Here is a 19,162-nt window from a genome sequence, read left to right as displayed (position 1 = left end):
CTATAGAGACGCACGCTATGGCATCGGCGCCATCGCCGCCTCGTCCGCCATGGATGGATGGATGGATGGATGGATGGATGGATGGATGGATGGATGGATGGATGGATGGATGGATGGATGGATGGATGGATGGATGGATGGATGGATGGATGGATGGATGGATGGATGGACGGACGGACGGACGGACGGACGGACGGATGGGTGGATGGACGGACGGACGGACGGATGGGTGGACGGATGGACGGATGGATGGGTGGGTGGACGGATGGACGGATGGATGGGTGGGTGGACGGATGGACGGATGGACGGATGGACGGATGGACGGATGGACGGATGGATGGATGGATGGATGGATGGATGGATGGATGGATGGATGGATGGATGGATGGATGGGTGGATGGATGGATGTATGTATGGATGGATGGATGGATGGATGGATGGATGGATGGATGGATGGATGGATGTATGTATGGATGGATACGGCTGAACCCTTTAAATCGGGCGGTGGCTCAAGCCACCTAGCCACCATGTCGTACAGCCGCCGCGCCACCTATAGGAGCTGGAATGACCGAATCCATAAGCACCAAAAAGTATCGAAAGACGAGGGCTGGGGTTCCTCTTACCTTGCACAGATTTCGTGCCTGGATCGTGACATTAGTAACCCGCTACTTGATAACGCAGGCCAGAGCACGCGGGACCCATGAATGGACAACGAAGCCGTCCTCCTCGCGACGGCTAGGCGCCGGCTCCCGACAGACTGAGGTAGCAGCGTGTCCTCTTTTGTGTCGGGAAAGAAGGATCCGTCTCCACCTCGCCTGTAAACAACTTCGACGTGGCGGTCACAATAGCGCTAGACTGCGTCAGCAGAACATCCGGACTGCGGTGGGTGAGCAAGGGCCCTGTTCCTCCCCGGTGCTGAGAACAGCGCGGCAAGGGGAGCGAACCGTCTTTTCCGACGATCGATTCGCTGCAAATGGTAGCCGACGACCTCGTCCGAAGCGGCGACCGTTCATGGAAGGAGGCTTCAAGTTGACAGTGGTCAGCGCCCGGTTACGGCCTGGCCGGCGTTACCTCGTGTTGAATCACCGTCGCTGTAATAAGTGCTACGTCACGGTGTCATCAACGACGTCACCATCGGAATAAGAGACCTCACCACCAGATCCGCTGCGAAGCGGAAACGGTGCCGCCCACTACGAGGCTAGAGGAAGGCAGGCATGTAGATGCACCTACATACCTGCCTTTTGCGCGATAATGCGGGAATACCTGTACACATATCACGCCTTGTAACACTATCTCCAACTCTCCGAGACTGGCACGTGTTGCGAACCTCGAACTACAAACGTGCGTAGCCGCGATGTTACGAAATCCGGAGTGTACTATAATTCGGCGAGCCCTGACGAAGTGTTACCGACTTATATAGCACTTGAACTTGCGAGCAAAAAATGCACGCAAGGCGGTTCCAACGACCTAAATGAGCACATGGCAGAGCGCCCCACTCGACCAAATTCATTGGCTTCTATGGGTCATACTGCTGGCCACTGCGCTCTTTCAGCACGGTCACGTAGAACGATACCACCAACACGTAAACACAGAAAACCCAACACTGTAGCTTCGGGCTGCACTTGTTCTTCTTGTGTAGCCGAACAGCAGCATTGGCACATGGTTTCACTCGGTTGGCGTTGTGGTTCATACGGGGGGTACAGGCCGTCAACCACCATGGGTTCGTGCGAGCCGAAGGCCCCGACCAGACGTCACCACACGTACAGTGGGGCCCGTACCGCTGCGGCGCACGCAACCTCCCTGTGGAGGTTGCGTGCGAACACTGCCGCCACCACACCGAACACTGACCAAGGCCGCCGGAGCTGTGGCATGGCGTCAACTTGACTCGCACTTATCCTAACCTATATCACAAACACTTGTTCTTCCCCTCCTCTACCCGGACAAATGTCCGGGCTGCCAAGAACATCGACCTGCATTCTATCACTCCGCTTGGGCCTGCACAACACCACCCGGCGGCGTCCCAACCATAACCCTTCCCACTCCTTCCTCTTGGGAAGATGCCCTGTCATGCAGGGAGCCGACTGACCAGTGCCGGCTCATCCAGCGTGCGAGAAAATAGCGGTGGCAATCGAGGCCATGGATTGAGCCCTTCTTGAGACCGCTCTGACCGGCACGAACCCGCAAGACCAGCGACAGATGCTCTGGCGGGCCTGCCGGATCGCAGCGGCACATGGAGCCCTGGAATGAGGACTCCGCTCAAGAGGACGAGCAGAGTATAGTTTTGTAATAAAATTTTTTCCCTCTTCCTTCTCGTCCTTCACAGGCTACAGACAACCGGCTTACAAGTCAACTAAGGAGACGTTCATTCACGCCGCCCTCCAGCGACACAAACACTGTCACCCTGCCCAGAATGCTTCGAGTATACTTGTATGTTCCCATAACACGGCCACTCAATGCTAAACGTATTGCGATGACCCCGCAGTTATGTTGACCGTTTCAGACGCAGTACATACTCGTGCTTTTGTTACTTGCCTCGTAATCCGTTCTATGCACCGGATCATTCCATATCTGACGCAGGTCGGCATTTCTAACGCCTGATTCGAAACGATGCAGGCTGAACATTCTGCAGGTGCAGAGCTCACCACGTCGTCCACGTTGTGCACGTCGTGGACGTCGCACACAGCGCTCGACAACCCATGCAGCTGCTTCTTTTCCTCTGGCTGCTACTGCACCCGTAGCCAACGCAGTGGTGCCCAGAAGACTTCTTGTACTATAACAGGAGGATGACACGGACATGTTTAATCACTCTCGGAGGTTACAAAGCCCGCTTGTTGTGCATAACGCAAATGCACTTCGTGTGGTTTTGGTAGCCCGGCGAAAGATGGCGCTTGACGTCTGGATTTTAGAGCACGCTTGAACCGGTCTTGGTGCGAGAGTATTGCAGCTTTGCAATAAGGGCTCCCTGTGAACCTCTTCCTAGTACTGTGAAAGCGGAAGCGGAACTGGTTTCGACAGTCCAGAGAAGAGGCGTTTAGACAACTTCCTCACCCGACGCAAAAGCTGCAGATGAGCCAGTCGGCGTGCGACAGTTGCAACCAAGGCCACGTACCACTGTAACGAAGCAACGGTTAAGACGAAATTGTGAGGCCCTTGGTCTTTGTGATGACAAGGTTGACCTGTACAATGTATGCATGTATGCAGTTATGTATGTATGCATGTGTACGTCACGCGCGCACGTGGTTTGCTTTTCAGCTGTGTGGTAGATCAACTGTAGCACATCTTAAATGTTGAATCTTTCTAATCTAAGAAAAAACTCGGTATCGTCTTACAAGAGCTTTTATTTTACGGGGTCGGAGGTGCCTTAAGGGCTCCACTAAGGGCTCAAAAACAAAGCCACTCAGATCAAGGCTGTACGCATGTCAACAGAGTGCAGGAGGCACAAGTGTAGTCATATCGCATCCTTTCCCTCATCCGGCTCCTCGCCGACTCACCCAGCTTGGCATTGACGCTGGATTTGCAGTGAGCAATATTTGTTGCATGTCATCATTAGCCTCATGTTCACATTTTCATCCAGCGCAAGGAGTAATACGAACCAGCAGGAACCGATATCAACATCAAAGCTGTCACGGCGTGACAAACTTGCCATCCTTGAGCGTAGGGGAAATGCAGGAATTGTTATACTTCCTCGGTAAGGTGCACAGATATATTCTCGACCAATAAAGCTGTAAGGCAACATGATGGATAACTCTCGAAACAGTAACCTCGTGGCTGCACCAGAGCATTCTGATGCTCGCGCTATCAGCTCACGCTTGCTGCCCATGAAGACGTCGGGACAGTAAATAAAGTAGGGCTGCCTCCTGAAGAGAAGACGCCCATAAAGTCATTCTAACTCCACGGTTAACATTCTTGAATGCTTTTTCTTTTAATGCTGTCCGCACCAGCGCGGCGAAGAAAAACAAACAAAGAGCAATGTAAAGATAACCAGGTTATAGCGCATAGAACCATCGCAGTCGTAAATGTTTGATGAAAAGCAGGTATGAAACATTCACGCGATTGCCGCTTTGAGCTCCTATACCATGTCACCACTGGGGTGTGCTTCCCACAAACACTTCATGTGTTACTGAGGTAAAAAGGTACTCCGTACCTTTAATGCGGGCATGTCGTTTTCACTGTTCATTTATAATCATTTATACTGCATACAGCATCGACAACATGGCGTACGAGCAAATTAATTTTGTCCGTGGGCGTCCTTTTGCCCGCGTGTACATAATCCCTGTCATTCACTAACGAGAGTGTTGACTATAATGTGCTTACTGTTAAGCGGTATTTTCTTTATGTTTTTTGGTAGTTTGCAGTGTAAAAGTTCTATTGAGCGTGTACTCAAGCATAATGTGCGCTATGTATAATTCACAGTTTATGAACGACCAAATAGCGCTAATCTTGATCATGCGCTGTACCATTTCCGTCATTCCCTGTAGAATTTCACAACTTTCTATAAAGCCTGCGTTAATAATAGTAGCTCCTATACCTCAAGCTATACCACAACACAGCACAACACAACACAGCACTATATCAGTAGCTCCTGTATGAGCGGGAACGATCACCGGCGTTCATTCAATCATTACTCCATAAGTGAAAGCGGAATAAGCGAGGGGGCGGGGGGGGGGGGGGGGGGGGGGGGGGGAGGGACGTCACCTTGATCTGGGTCACCTTGGAATTTTGTAACGGAAACTTTCGGGTTTACCCCCAGCCAGGTGGGCCAGTGACTGAGCACTCTCCAGAATGTGTCATGTGTGATCACGGCAGCTGTGATCACAGTGGACGTCCTCGTTCGCAGTGCGACGCAGCAGCCGCCTTCACCCGTATGCCCGAGAAACATCCCCTCCCCCCTCCCCCCCCCCCCCCCCCCCCCCTACAAGAAAAAAAAATTGAGAGGCGATTAATTTGATTGGTGCTGTGGAAATGCATTAGCATTCTTCTTTCACTCTCCAATCTATTCCAGTTCTGATTCTATTCCCGTTCTGAGTCCATTGTTTTTCACTCCCCAATGCACTGCAGTTGTGATTGTTTTCCAATTCCAACTGCGCAAAATGCGTCACATTGTCATATCACTGCAAGTTCTCATACTACTACCGGCGCAGTGGCGCTGCAGTTAAGTGATGCTTTTCTGCAACCCAGGTGGTTGCTTCAAACACAGCAGCCGGTGCCGAACCCAGGTTGCTCTTCCCGCTCAACTTCGAGAAGGAATAGCACTCGCAAGCCCATTTTTTAGCACAGATAGTTCATCGGGCGGCTGTATTTGCCTGCTGTTGTCCGAGTCATTTTCGACCTTGCAGAGTCATTCAGCGTCCGGTGTCTCCTTCCTCTCCCCTAGAGGAGAGGAGGGTGAGGGGGACGGCTGACAGGTGGCAGGTGGAGAGAGGCGAACCTAGCAGATGGAGGCTTCACACACACGCGAACGAAGCCAGACAATTTTCGACTTCGTGACCCTTCTAATGCCAGGACATTAAAAGCGAGGACCAGCGACGTTTTTGTTTTTCTTCATGCTCTTAAGAAATGCTCTGGCAATGTAAGAGCGTTCCGGATTTTGGTTAAGAATCCGCCGCTGGTCACCAGAGCTAGATAGATATCGATTTTTGGCATACTTTACCTTCACTGCGTGTAATATGGAAGTCCAGGTGTCGGATGACACACACGCCGTTTCCAAAGTTGCTTAAATTTTGTATGATCCCCTTTAACACGAGCATGATGCGTCTTCTTCTTTCGCACAGTTAAGAACTGATTGCATGTTAGGCTTCCCAGGGCACTGGCGAGGAGGCTACTAGAAATCTTCCCTCTATTGCCGTAAGCTCTTCAATCCCCGAGATTTTGGGCCCACATCTAGTCGGTTGTCTTTAATATCCCTGTCACACGGACATTTCGAAGGCTTTCAAACCGATAGTCTATCGACTCAACGGCCAAAGGAACACTGCTAATGAACATTGCCTGCGTGAGAGGGGCGTAAGAATAGGTTGGAGATAGTGTTCTGTACAAGCAGTGCGGAAAATTTCCTTTATTATATTAGGTTCATTAAGTTGTCGTTTACTTGATTTAGCATGACACTTTGCATGTGGATTACTTACTTGTTTGTGCGTATCCGACGTCATGGTGTTGTGCGGCAACATTCAGAAATAGAGTTAGACGTCACAACACTCGAAAGAGGCAGAAGGCAGGAAGCAAATGAAAGAACTGAAGCAGTGTACTGCGCAGCGTCGCACACGTTGTCACTCACTTCACAAGGATAAAAAAGGGGAGGCATTCATTAAAGTCACTGCCAGCAGTCCGCGTAAAATAACGAGTTCTAGAAAAAAAAAAGATGCATCGTGTTCTGACTTGCGTACGCGTGGACATGTCGAGCCCGCATCGCTCTTGGGTGACGCAAAACAAGTACGAGATGCGCATTTTGTCTCTTCACAGCGTCCACATGTTGTTCACTCATTGCCGCAGACCGGGTCTGTTGGACTCGGTCCCACACGGCGCAGCACTCAGTGGTCGCCCGATATGGAAGGACGATAGAATGCACACGGGGTCTGTGGAGGGGGCCGCAGCACCACGACGGGTAGGCGGGTCACCGTCAGGTGGTGCTTTTGATGATCCACTCCTTGAACCTCGATATCCGGGTGCAGACTCCAGGCAGGTTGGGCTCGGCACAGCCGATGCCCCACGATATGATGCCTGCCAGAAACCAGCGGCCGTCTTTGGCCTGTATCTGCAGCGGGCCGCCGGAATCACCCTGGGAACATAGTGAGAAAGCATTGGAACGTGCTTGTGCGTCGTGCCTACCGGCGCCTTTGACCTTTTGTTTCCCTATAGTGCCATCAAGCTACCAAATTCACTGTGCTTTGCTGTGCACTCTGTCATAATATTTTTGCACGCCCTGCACAGTTTTTCTTTCATGTCATGCTATGCATTTATGACCAGCAGAACGTCACCGCAAATAATTTTCGCGGGTCCTAATACTAAACCTGCCTATTTGACCCCGGAAAAGAAAAAAATTTTCCACAAATTTTCTTCGCAAATAAAATTTATTTTGTTTCTTTTGTATGCATTTGGAAAACCAAAGATACGCTTCTTGCGAAAATTATAATACTCGATTTGATTTAGTTAGGAGTGGTCCTAATGAGTTTTCAAGGTGAAAACCAGCGTTCAAGACCGAAGGGTCGCAAGAATCGGCCCACATGAGCCCGAAAAATAAATCCCGCTCCCAGCACGTTGTGTGTCCACAATGCAATAAGAACCCTACACAAGAAATTACCTTGCGCCCTTCCCGAAAAGGAAAACCTTTCTACGTGCCTGATTCACAGACTGCGCTGTAATTCTCTTGTGACCGTACTGCTATCGACAGCTGCTCATCTGTCATTGACATATTATCCCGCCTGCAGCTGGGGACTCCAGAGTAAGGTGAGCCGATCATTTTAGGAGTTCTGCAGGTCCCAACTGTAGCGGAACGGGGTTAATTTATGTCATTAAGACGGGTATTAACCTGCTTTGAACGCAGTTAGGCTGATGATACTGATATCAGTCATATGCACAATCTATTAAAAATAAATTTAATTGGGACGAAAGCCATGTTCATTTTCCCGCCACGAACGGTACTATAATGAACCCTAGTACGTCCGGAAAATACTCAAGATAAGAAATGCAGAAAGTTGGGCGAGTTGGAGACAAGAGAAGCCACGCCTGAAAGAGAGTAAAATATTCAAGCGCGAAGCTGAGTATCATCATTAAAAACAGCCAGATTGGTTGTTTTGTGGACGTTAGATTTGAGGATACTTCCTCTGCACGGAGCCTGTAGTGTGTGCACTTGGCGTCTTGTCCACAGGAGGGTTCAATTCCAAAGACTGATCTTCTAACCTTTCTCTAGGAGAAGGAGGAGGAAAAACTATTAAAGTGAAGGAGAGTTGGGCGATCTTATGGGTGGGGCCCTCATTCCAGGGCTCCACTGGCTTGAGCTGCCCTGCGGACCTGTTGTGTGAGGGCCCGTTGGTCCTCCAGGTTATCGCTGGTCAGCAGCGTCTCCCACCGCTCAAAAGACGTGTTTTCCGTCTGTAGAGTCTTTGGTTTGGCCCCACATCCCCACGAAGTGTGGAAGAGTGTAGGGCGGGCCTGGCACCAGGGACAGGTGTCGGAGTATAATGCTGGGTGTATGAGATGTAGTCTATGGAGGTTTGGAAATGTGTTCGTCTGTATCTGCCGCCAAGAGACGGCATCTGGGGTGTCTAATTTCCTATGAGGTGCAGGGAAGTGTCTCCTTTGAACGCGCTGAAACTCGAGGCGTTCGTTATACCTAGAAGGTAGAGGGGTAAAAGCGGGCACGGTTTGTGGCCCCGCTCGGTTGATGATGACTCGAGCTATAGCATGTGCCCTCTCATTTCCCTCCAGTCTCTCGTGGCCTGGGAAATGTCACCAACAGCGCAAATGACGCGCTAGAAAATCCCTCCTGATCGGCGATGCTAATGCTGGGCCATATCGGAGTACTTGGCCAGCTTTCAGGTTTCATTCAAGCTGCAAGAACAATTTCGTGTTTTAAAGGCTGATAGTTATTCATTATTAACGTGTCAAGACAAGGAGAACACGGCTGGGCTAGATAGTACACCTTGCATCGAAGATAAGATTGAACAGCGTAACACTGACGTCATAAGAAAGGAGTCATGCCTTTGAAAACCTCAACACTGCGAAGGCTCACCTGGCAGGAGTCCCTCCCTCCTTCTTCGAAGCCGGCGCACATGAATATGTTGGGTATGTACTCATGCCTTCCCGCCGCGAGGAACATGTTTTTGCACTTCTCGTTGCTCACGATGGGCACCTTGACCTCTTGCAGCACGGAAGGAAGCACTCCTCCTGCACAATTCAAGATTGAACACAAGAGGTGGTGTTACTGGGTGTGATCTTGAGTTGGTCTCACTCGATACTCTGGTGCAAGTCACGGTTTTTGAAGGTAAACAGAGAGGTCACTGATCAACGCGAGAGAACAATGGCAACAAAACTGCACAGCTTCCTAGACAACTTCACGAACGCGAAAATAAATATCGCCTGTCAGTAGTGCCTACGACTGTATGTTTAAAGATTTATCTTTCAGGTATAGTTGGGCGCGTTGTAGACAGTCATTAAGCCCTTTGTAGAGCGCCCGCATGACTGTTACCATTTCTTGCCTTTCGCTCCATACAAGCATTAAAATTTATTCTCTAGCGCGCTCGAATGGTAGCATTTATTGCGGGGCTGTGCTAAAAGCCATCTGCATCAGGGCACATGCATGGAATACGACTATTGGCACATTGGATGTGTCATATATGCTTTGAAACTGACGTATTGAATATTACACATACGCATATAGGCTTTCAACTGGTTCTTAGGAATGTTCATACTCTCGGCTTACACATTTGTTGTATATGCAAAGACTTGACCATGCTGGGCCGATGTTTGTATGCTGGGAAGTCTTGCTTCATGCTATTTATGGAGAAAACCGAACAAGGTAGATGGTGGTATCAACTGGAGGGCTCCGAAATTATTCCAGAGCCCTCCACTACAGCACCTCTTTCTTCCTTACTTCTCTCAGTCCCTCCTTTATCCCTTCCCCTACGGCGCCGTTCAGGAGTCCGCCGAGATGTGAGACAGATACTGTGCCATTTCCTTTCCCCAAAATCCAATTTCAGTTTCACTCTGTGCGATTCAGGTGTTCAACCACAGACAGAGAGAGAGTTACCGTGCCTGTCGCGCCTTTATTTCATGCAGCCACCGTCTTGGGCCCACGCTCACTTGATGAATTTTCGGAACCACTGTATACATATTATAGCCCAGGCGACAAGCAATTTCTTTTGAACTGAAATATAACTAACCGCTACTTTAGCCACTGCGCATAACTGCGCGATATGCGCAAAAAAACTCAAGATTCTTGCTGTAAGCATCTGTTTAATTCTCCAGCATCAGCAGCCCGACAAGTGATGCCCTGCAGATACTTATGTCGGCTGGTGATACGTCCGCGCAGCTGGTACCTTGCACGAGACGCGGACGAGAAGGGATGGAAACACTGCGTCGGTGCTTCCTTTCCTTCTCGTCCTTGCATCGTGTGAGGTGCTAGCCATACATAAGAGAATTATGAAAGCGTTATGAAAGCGTTGTTCTGGGTACGTGAATGTCGCCCGCAACCTTTTAAGACGCATTAAATATGCTAACAGCTCTATGGTTTGCTGCACCTGAGTGATATCATTGCCTCACTCGAATTCAGCATCCATCTCTTTCTGTACCATACAGCGATCGCTGCAAATAATATTGAAGCGAAAAAATTAATGTGCATTATCTCAGCATGTTCTCGTGCATGTTCTCATGTGCATGTTCTCGACGGCGATGGCTTTGAGGAAAGGAAGGGCGCATAACTGGCTCCTGGATATGCGGACGGCTCATTCGTGCTTTGATGCATGTGCCGGTGCTGAGAAAGAGAGAGATGTGAACTGTATGCATTAGAGCTGACAGTGTTGTGGCTGACATTCGGCACTGCAGCAATAGCTAGGCCGCAGCGTTCATTTGGTGATCAATCTCTCGCAATCAACCATTAACTGCATGCCACCTCCCAGGTGGCAGGGAGGGCGCGCTGCCTATCCAGTGTGCGGAACGCAATAAAATCAGAATTTGCAGTAGGACACCAACGCCACATACATGAAAGCGAGATTGAGGTTTCCACTGGCCCACGGAGCCGATTGTGCGCCTTTCCTTTCGTGAAAATGAACGGCCTTTGCAAAGTTGTCAACGCCAATGAGCTCTATGAACACCGTCGGCTCACTTGTTTTGTTTGGTTGTTGAGGAAAGGAAATGGCACAGTAACCGTCTCACATATCTCGGTGGACACCCAAAACACGCCGTAAAGGAAGGGATAAAGGAAGGATGGAAAGAAGAACGAGAAAACTGACAATTGAAAGTTTGATTTTGAGGAAAAGTGCTGCACTGCGCTGCGCTGCGCTGCGCAGCGTAGCGGCGGAACATCTGAGGCTCGGTACTGCTAGTGGCGCATGCGCACTAGTGACTAGAGAGAGAGAGAGAACGGAGTCGGCGGCGGCCACCTGCGCCGTGCGTGACGTCACTTGTGCTCCGACATACGCCGGCTCGCGCGAAGCGCGGTGTTGAATAGCGTAGTGAAGCTTTTCGCTTCAAAAGCTTCACTGCGCTAGGTAAAACAGTCTTCGGATAGGCAGCACAACGACCTTGAACGACTTTTAGCCCAACCAAGGATCCCTTAAGGCGCGGTTCAGGTGTCCACCGATATGTGAGACAGGTACTGCGCCATTTCCTTTCCTGAAAAACCAATTTTTAATTATAATTTTCTCTTTCTTCCTTTCTCCTTTCCCTCCCTCCTTTATCCCTGCCCTTACGGCGCACTTCGTGTGTATACCAAGATGTGGCAATTACTGCGCCATTCGATTTTCTCAGAAACAAAACAAGTGAGCCGCCGGCGTTCATTGGCGTTGACAACGTTGTAGAGGCCGTTCATTCTCATGAATAGAAAGGCGCACAACTGGCTCCCTGGGTCAGTGGGCACTCTAATCTCACTTTCGTGTAGTACGCGGTGTGGTGTCCAACAGCAAAAATGAATGTGGATTAGCTCAGCTAATCCAGGATACAAAGCCAAAGATGTCGGCGTTCATTGTGTTATTGGTGTTGGCGTTGACAACGTTCTAGACACCGATTATTTTAAAGAAAGGAAAGGCGCATGCCTGGCTCACTGGGCCAGTGGACGCCTCAATCACGCTTTGCCGTACGTGGCGATAGTGAGAGAGATGGCAGGGTGGGCGCGCTGCGTATCCAGTATGTGGAACGCAATCAAAGCAGGTTTTTGCAGTAGGACACAGGGTTCGAACCCGACCGCGGCGGCAGCGTTTTGATGGAGGCGAAACGCAAAGGCGCCCGTGTGCTGTGCGATGTCAGTGCACGTCAAAGATCTCAGGTGGTCGAAATTATCCCGGAGCCCTCCGCTACGACACCTCTTTCTTCCTTTCTTCTTTCACCCTCTTCTTTATCCCTGTCCTTACGGCGCGGTTAAGGTGTCTGCCGAGATTTGACAGATACTGCACCATTTCCTTTCCCCCCAAAACCAATTATTATTAAGTTGGAACCCGCCGCGGTGGCTCAGTGGTTAGGGCGCTCGACTACTTATCCGGAGTTCCCGGGTTCGAACCCGACCGCGGCGACCGCGTTTTTATGGAGGAAACACGCTAAGGCGCCCGTGTGCTGTGCGATGTCAGTGCACGTTAAAGATCCCCAGGTGGTCGAAATTATTCCGGAGCCCTCCACTACGGCACCTCATTCTTCCTTTCTTCTTTCACTCCCTCCCTAATCCCTTCCCTTACGGCGCGGCTCAGGTGTCCAACGATATATGAGACAGATACTGCACCATTTCCTTTCCCAAAAAACCAATTATTATAATTATTATTATTATTATTAAGTTGGACACCAGCGCCACGTACATGAAAACTAGATTGAGGTGTCCATTGACACAGGGAGCCATTTGTGCGCCTTTCCTTTCGTGAAAATGAACGGCCTCTACAACGTTAACGCCAATAAATCCAATGAACGCCGTTTGCTCACTTGTTTTGTTTGGTTTTCGAGGTAAGGAAATGACGCAATAACTGTGTGGCATATCTCGCTGGCCCCCGAACCGGGCTGAAGGTTAAGGGGTAAAGGAGGGAGGGAAAGAAGAAATGAAGAAAGAGGAAATAATAATAATTAATAATAATAATTGGTTTTTTGGGGGAAAGTAAATGGCGCAGTATCTGTCTCATATGCCGTTGGACACCTGAACCGCGGCGTAAGGGAAGGGTAAAGGAGGGAGTGAAAGAAGAAAGGAAGAGAGAGGTGCCGTAGTGGAGGGCTCCGGAATAATTTCGACCATCTGGGGATCTTTAACGTGCACTGACATCGCACAGCACACGGGCGCCTTGGCGTTTTTCCTCCATAAAAACGCAGCCGCCGCGGTCGGGTTCGAACCCGGGAACTCCGGATCAGTAGTCGAGCGCCCTAACCACTGAGCCACCGCGGCGGGGCAAGAAAGAGGAAATAAAAATTTGATTTTGAAGAAAGGCGCGGTGCGGCGCAGCGGCGGAACGCCTGTGGCTCGGTGCAACTAGTGGCGCATGCGCAGCAGTGACAAGGGACGCTTGCCCGAAATGCGCCGCTAACTAGCCTAGTGTAGCTTTCGCTACAACAACAATAATAATAATAATAATTGGTTTTTGAGGAAAGGAAATGGCGCAGTATCTGTCTCATATATCGTTGGACACCTGAACCGCGCCGTAAGGGAAGGGATAAAGGAGAGAGTGAAAGAAGAAAGGAAGGAAGAGGTGGCGTAGTGGAGGGCTCCGGAATAATGTCGACCACCTGGCAATCTTTAACGCGCACTGACATCGCACAGCACACGGGCGCGTTAGCGTTTTTCCTACAAAAACAGCTTTGATTGCTTTCCGCACGCTGGATGGCAGCGCATCCGCCCTGGCACCCTGGCAGGTTGCACTTAATGGTAGATCGCGAGAGGTTGGTCACCCACTGAACGCTGCGGCTGCAGCGCCGCGTGTCTGACACAATGTTGTCAGCGCTAATCCACGCAGCTCACATCTCTCTCTCTCACCACCGCCACGTACCTCAAAGCGCGATTAAGGTGCCCACTGACCGAGGGAGCCAATTATGCGCCCTTCCTTCCCTCAAAATCATCGGAGTCTAAAACGTAAACAACTGTGCAACATTAAACTCCACTACGCGTAACCATGTGCGCAGAAGCTTTTCGCTGAATTCCAGGGCCCCCGCCACGGTGTCTCAGTGGTTAGGGCACTTGGCTACTGATCTGGAGTTCCCGGTTTCGAACCCGACCTCGGCGGCGGCGTTTTTATGGAGGAAAAACGCTAAGGCGCCCGTGTGCTGTGCGATGTCAGTGCACGTTAAAGATCCCCAGGTGGTCGAAATTATTCCGGAGCCCTCCACTACGGGACCTAATTCTTCCTTTCTTCTTTCACTCCCACCTTTATCCCTTCTCTTACGGCGGGGTTCAGGTGTCCAACGATATATGAGACAGATACTGCGCCATTTCCTTTCCCCCAAAACCAATTATTATTATTATTATTCCAGGGTTAGCCAAGTTAAGCCACTGCCAAATTTTCCCTGGCTGCCTTATTTGTCCGTCACAGCCAGCGTACTGGACATCCTTGTTGCTATTCAATAGTGAAAATGGCTGTACAGCTTCTTCTAAGCCTCGCAGTTGCGACGGCACGGTGGATGGCATACTATGGTACGTAGGAAGCGAATAAAAACTGTCTGGGAGCGACCAGAGTTTACTTGAAAGCAGAAATTAACGTCGCTTCATGCTTATGCGCTAACTTTGGTCTTTTCGTTTTGACAAGCATGAAGAAACGTGTGCTAGAATAGGGTGATTATGGTATTCCTATATTGATAGCTGTTAAGTTTCTCAGTGATCTGCCAACCTCACTGCTTTGAATGAGCAAGCACCATTCTTTAGCGGCTGCTTGAGCACACCAACAGCACTGCGCCTTTTGCGTAAGTTGCGGTTGTTAATTAAAAGAACACTTCGCACAAACAGGAGTGTTTTCTAGCCCCAGAACACATTCAGCGAGAACGCCTTTACCAGCCGCGGTGGATTCAGTGGTTAGGGCGCTCGGCTGCTGATCCGGAGTACCCGGGTTCGAACCCGACCGCGGCGGCAGCGTTTCGATGGAGGCGAAACGCTAAGGCGCCCGTGTGCTGTGCGATCTGAGTGCACTTTGAAGATCCCCAGGTGTTCGAAATTATTCCACAGCCCTCCACTTCGGCACCTCTTTCTTCCTTTCTTTCACTCCCTCCTTTATCCCTTCCCTTACAGCGCGGTTCAAGTGTCCGCCGATATGTGACAGATAATGCGCCATTTCCTTTCCTCAAAAACAAATTTTCAATTTTTCAACGCCTTTCACAGATGCGCATATGCATAAACAGGGATGAACTATGGCTTCATCTGTACGTGAATGAGGCCATACGTTTAGGAAACTATCGAGAAAAATGTGGCGTATAACGTGTTAAACTTTGTTTCTACGGTGGATATGGGCCGCGAGCTAATTTCTCGTTTGCAGGTATTGTGTTTTATTCCTGTACACTCGCCACTTCAAATCAGAGCGAAACCTACTGGCTTGCGTTGAGCATTGCTATTACAGCGAAGACCGCGGCGAGGGCTACCGCACAGAAAAAGGCTCCAGATGCGGACAGCGCAGAAAAATGTACACGCCATTCTCGGCATGGCGGTTTGTGCATCGTAGGCTTCGCTGCGAAGGAGCTTTCGTGACCACTGCCCAGCTGCACGATCGCCTTCCGTAGTTTACCAGTCCCCTCCTATTGTGCTTTTAGGCGGCTCTGAATACCGGTGGATCGTGTACAGTGGCAAAAAAAAACGAAAAAAAGACCATGTAAGTACATTTACAGGCGCCATTGTAAGCAATCTCGTGAAAAATTGGGGGAAAAGCTAAAATAGATAGGAAGCCAGTATGTTCTGAACGAAAGCATAGTATCCCCCGAAGCAAATATTTGGGAACCTAGCGCTCGACGCAACAGCGACCAGGAAGTATGCGCTGTGGCACTGATGGCACCAGCTATACAAATCTTGTATTTGATGCGAGAGAAGTGAATCCGCATGATACATTCGTTAAAAAAGCTGGTGAGGCCTTATTTTTTGAGGGTATTTGATAATAAAAGCGGAGCGTAGGTCGAATTGTTGGATTACATATTACAGGTGCGAATTAGGGGTGGATTCAAAGGGGGCGGAGAAGGGTGGGGAGCTGCACTGAGGAATTTGTTTTGAAGAACCAAACTCAAGTCCTCCTTCCCCCCACCCCCCCCCCTTTTTTTTTCTGCGAATAAAGTTTTAAAAATGCATGGTGCAAAAATTTGGAGGACGCTTAAACTTCGGCTTAAAGAGTGAGACGCGACAGCGTGTTTCAACGTTGCCAAGGGATGCACGGAACGCCATCGCCCGTTCGGCGCGACGCGTGGCTCGTTGGACAATTTAAGGAAAGGACGCCTGTCTCACATATCTCGGTGGACACCCGAACCGGGTCGCAAGGGAAGGAAAATGAAATGAAAATTGGTTTTAAGGAAAGGAAATGACGCCTGTCTCATAGTTCTTGGTGGACATCCGTACCATGCCGTAAGGGAAGGAAAATTCCTTCCTTCCCTTACGGCGCAGTTCAAGTGTCCACCGAGATGCGCCATTTTTCGCTCACGGCCAACGCCGCCGACGTCGACGACGCTGGCTTTTCTGCGACACGAGCTGCTTAACGCTGTCGCGTTAAAATCTGCAGTCCATCTCTCTCTTCTTCGAGAGTAGGTGTGTGGAAGGCGAACCACAATTATTGGAGTCCTGGTAGCCGCGGCTGGTGAGCCGGCGGAGCGGGCTGTCGACTTGCTGGCCAGGCCGGTTGCCGAAAGCGTTGTTCTTTTCTGCGCGAGGCAGGTCACGTTCCCAGTCTCGTCTTCATCAGCGCCGCTACAGGTGTAAGCATGAAATGCAGTGCTGAAAGGCGCATCAAATTTTAAGGATGCTCATAGCTGGTGATAGACGCACTCTTTCAGCGGGTATCTGTCAGGTTTCTTGGCTGCTGGACATGTCACCGCCTTCGCCTGCTTCTGTTTTTCGAGCAGTACGCTTGGTCTCCGTGACTGCTTTCTCGGCCTGTGCAGCCGCTGCCATCAACCTCTTTCTTCCAGCTGGACAAAACGTTCACGTTCTCTCTTTTCGCCGCTCGATGCGCCGTAGCGTTTGCGGCTTCTCTCTTGGCCAAAGAGAAGCGTTCGGCTGCCCCGGATAATAATAATAATAAAAATTGTTTTTTTTGGGGGGGAAAGGAAATGGCGCAGTATCTGTCTCATATATCCTTGAACACCTGAAACGCGCCATAAGGGGAGGGATAAAGGAGGGAGGGAAAGAAGAAAAGAAGAAAGAGGTGCCGTAGTGGTGGGCTCCGGAATAATTTCGACCACCTGCACGGGGATCTTTAACGTGCACCGACATTGCACAGCACATGGGCGCCTTAGCGTTTTGCCTCCATAAAAACGCAGCGGTGGCCAAGTGGTTGAGCATCCGCCTCGCATGCGGGAGGTGCGGGGTTCGATCCCCAGTGCCGCCGGGTACCTATCGGTGATACAATGGGTACAACATTTCCCCTGCCCGGTGCTCGGCTTCTTTAGGGTGAAATGCTTGGGAAATGGGTCTTTGACCCCACCTTGAGTAATCGAAAAACACCTTGCGCCATGGCGCTCTTTGGCCACAGTTCTCCTTGCGCCATAAAAATCCATCATCATAAAATCGCAGCCGACGGAAAAAAGGAATTTTTTTTTGGGGGGGGGGGAAGAAAATGGGGCAGTATCTGTCTCACATGTCGGCGGACACCTGAGCCGCACCGTATGGGAAGGAATAAAGGAGGGACTGAGAGAAGAAAGGAAGAAAGAGGTGCCGTAGTGGAAGGCTCCGGAATAATATCGACCACCTGGGGATCTTTAACGTGCACTGACATCGCACGGCACGCGGGCGCCTTAGCGTTTTTCCTCCATAAAAACGCAGCCGCCGCGGTCGGGTTCGAACCCAGGAACTCCGGATCGGGAACTCCGGAGCGCCCTAACCACTGAGCCACCGCGGCAAGTGCAGCGGGGATTGTACAAAGGCACTTTCGGTGAATGCCCTTTTACGCACCTGGCGCAAGGCGCGTTGAAAATTTTGTCCGTTCCAGTTTCTAACTCTGATGCTTAGTGCGTGTTCTCCTGCGTGAACTTGACAATTTGATGTGCAAGAAATTGAAGCTGGATTACCTTATAGCGATCCCGAGTATAAAGTTCTGTCTACGGCTTCAAGGAAAAGCAGCTTCAACGCCCGATTACGCTTGTTGGCTAGAATGTGACAGAATTACTCTCGAAGTATCACTATCTATGCGCGCTGAGCATTTAATAATTTAATTTCAACGTGCCTGCGGCTTGAAGACCAAGCAAGAGGGCCAAAATTTTGTTCACTTCATTCTGTGTCTTACGTTGATTCAAAATGCTATTTGTGTTTCTTCAATGAAAACTGTATTCGTAATATATTACTTCTGTTCTAGGTGGCTACAAATTTACCTACTTTGGCTACCCTTAGCTGGAGTGTCCAACGCAAGTTTCGATCCCCATCGTGCCCGTACGTAACCTGATAGTACATAATGGTTTTCCTTAACTTTCTTTTGACTGGAAAGATGAAAGCCAGCGTAGTTCTACGTTGCCCCCAGCCCATTGCTTATATCCGTCCATGACGCATTTGGTCTGGGTGCCCTTACGCAACACAGCTTGCGTGAGTGGCCCCGAGCCACTGTGCGTTGTCTTTACGCCTACATTTTCTGTGTCTCAACCCGATTAGTACCCTCCTTCAAAATGTGGTCAGGTGTTCACTCAAGATAAGGTACCCTCTACTTTCTTACCAAGCTTCTGCTCCTCCGGACGGCTTTCACTATTTAGAGCTCACGCTGTCGCTGCGGTTTTTGCAATCTTTATCGCTCTACGCTGATTAGATTTTTCACAGAGGTCCAAGCAGGGCTGCGAGCACTAATAGCACTTCGCATTCTGTGCTTCACGCATACGAATACTCATTCCAGAAGGACCTACTCATGGACGAACTACCTAAGGCCCCTGAGTGGAGCCAGTTCAGCGAACAACGAACAGCTAGCTGAACTGATACAGAGTGCTGTGCATATGACAAGTACTCTCGCGATCAAAAGTTTACGGGATGCGTGTTCTTGGGAAATAATCTATTAGTGCATATTAGGGCTCTTTGCAGCTCTGCCTCGCAACCGAGTCGAGTGGCATTGTTGCCAGCGGATAGAGCACGCGCATCCCCTCATACCGTGACGTATTTTAGGAGACTGGAGTACCTGATTGCGCCGTATTTAATTTTTTCAAACTTTTCTTGCTTTCTGTAAAGGTTTTGTCGCGATACTTCGTGCCCATACAATTTCGCACTTTCTCGGCAGCTCGTTTTAACAAGAACAAGAAGCTTTGTGATTCCCTCTTTCTCTCTGGGTGTTTGTTGAACGGATTGTGTCTCATAAAGCAGTCTTATTGAAATTTGTTTGCTCGCAAAAAAAAA

The 19,162-nt window shown here is 49.9% G+C and overlaps 1 protein-coding gene across 1 annotated transcript in view; it reads right to left on the bottom strand.

The window, feature by feature from the left end:
* Positions 1-6,215: 6,215 nt before the first annotated feature.
* LOC144093740 (uncharacterized) overlaps positions 6,216-19,162 on the bottom strand; it is an 80,712-nt gene continuing 67,765 nt past the window's right edge. Inside the window, exons 7-8 of the mRNA XM_077627419.1 lie at positions 8,726-8,880; positions 6,216-6,772 (exon numbers count right to left, since the gene is read on the bottom strand). Coding sequence (XP_077483545.1) covers positions 6,614-6,772; positions 8,726-8,880 — 314 coding nt within the window. The 3' untranslated portion in view covers positions 6,216-6,613. The remainder of the gene's footprint in view (positions 6,773-8,725; positions 8,881-19,162) is intronic.

This window comes from Amblyomma americanum, chromosome 6 (assembly GCF_052857255.1).
Source record: "Amblyomma americanum isolate KBUSLIRL-KWMA chromosome 6, ASM5285725v1, whole genome shotgun sequence".
In the NCBI taxonomy this organism is placed as follows: domain Eukaryota; kingdom Metazoa; phylum Arthropoda; class Arachnida; order Ixodida; family Ixodidae; genus Amblyomma; species Amblyomma americanum.
The sequence above is the reverse complement of the archived record's forward strand: the minus strand, read 5'-3'. Positions and strand labels throughout refer to the sequence as shown.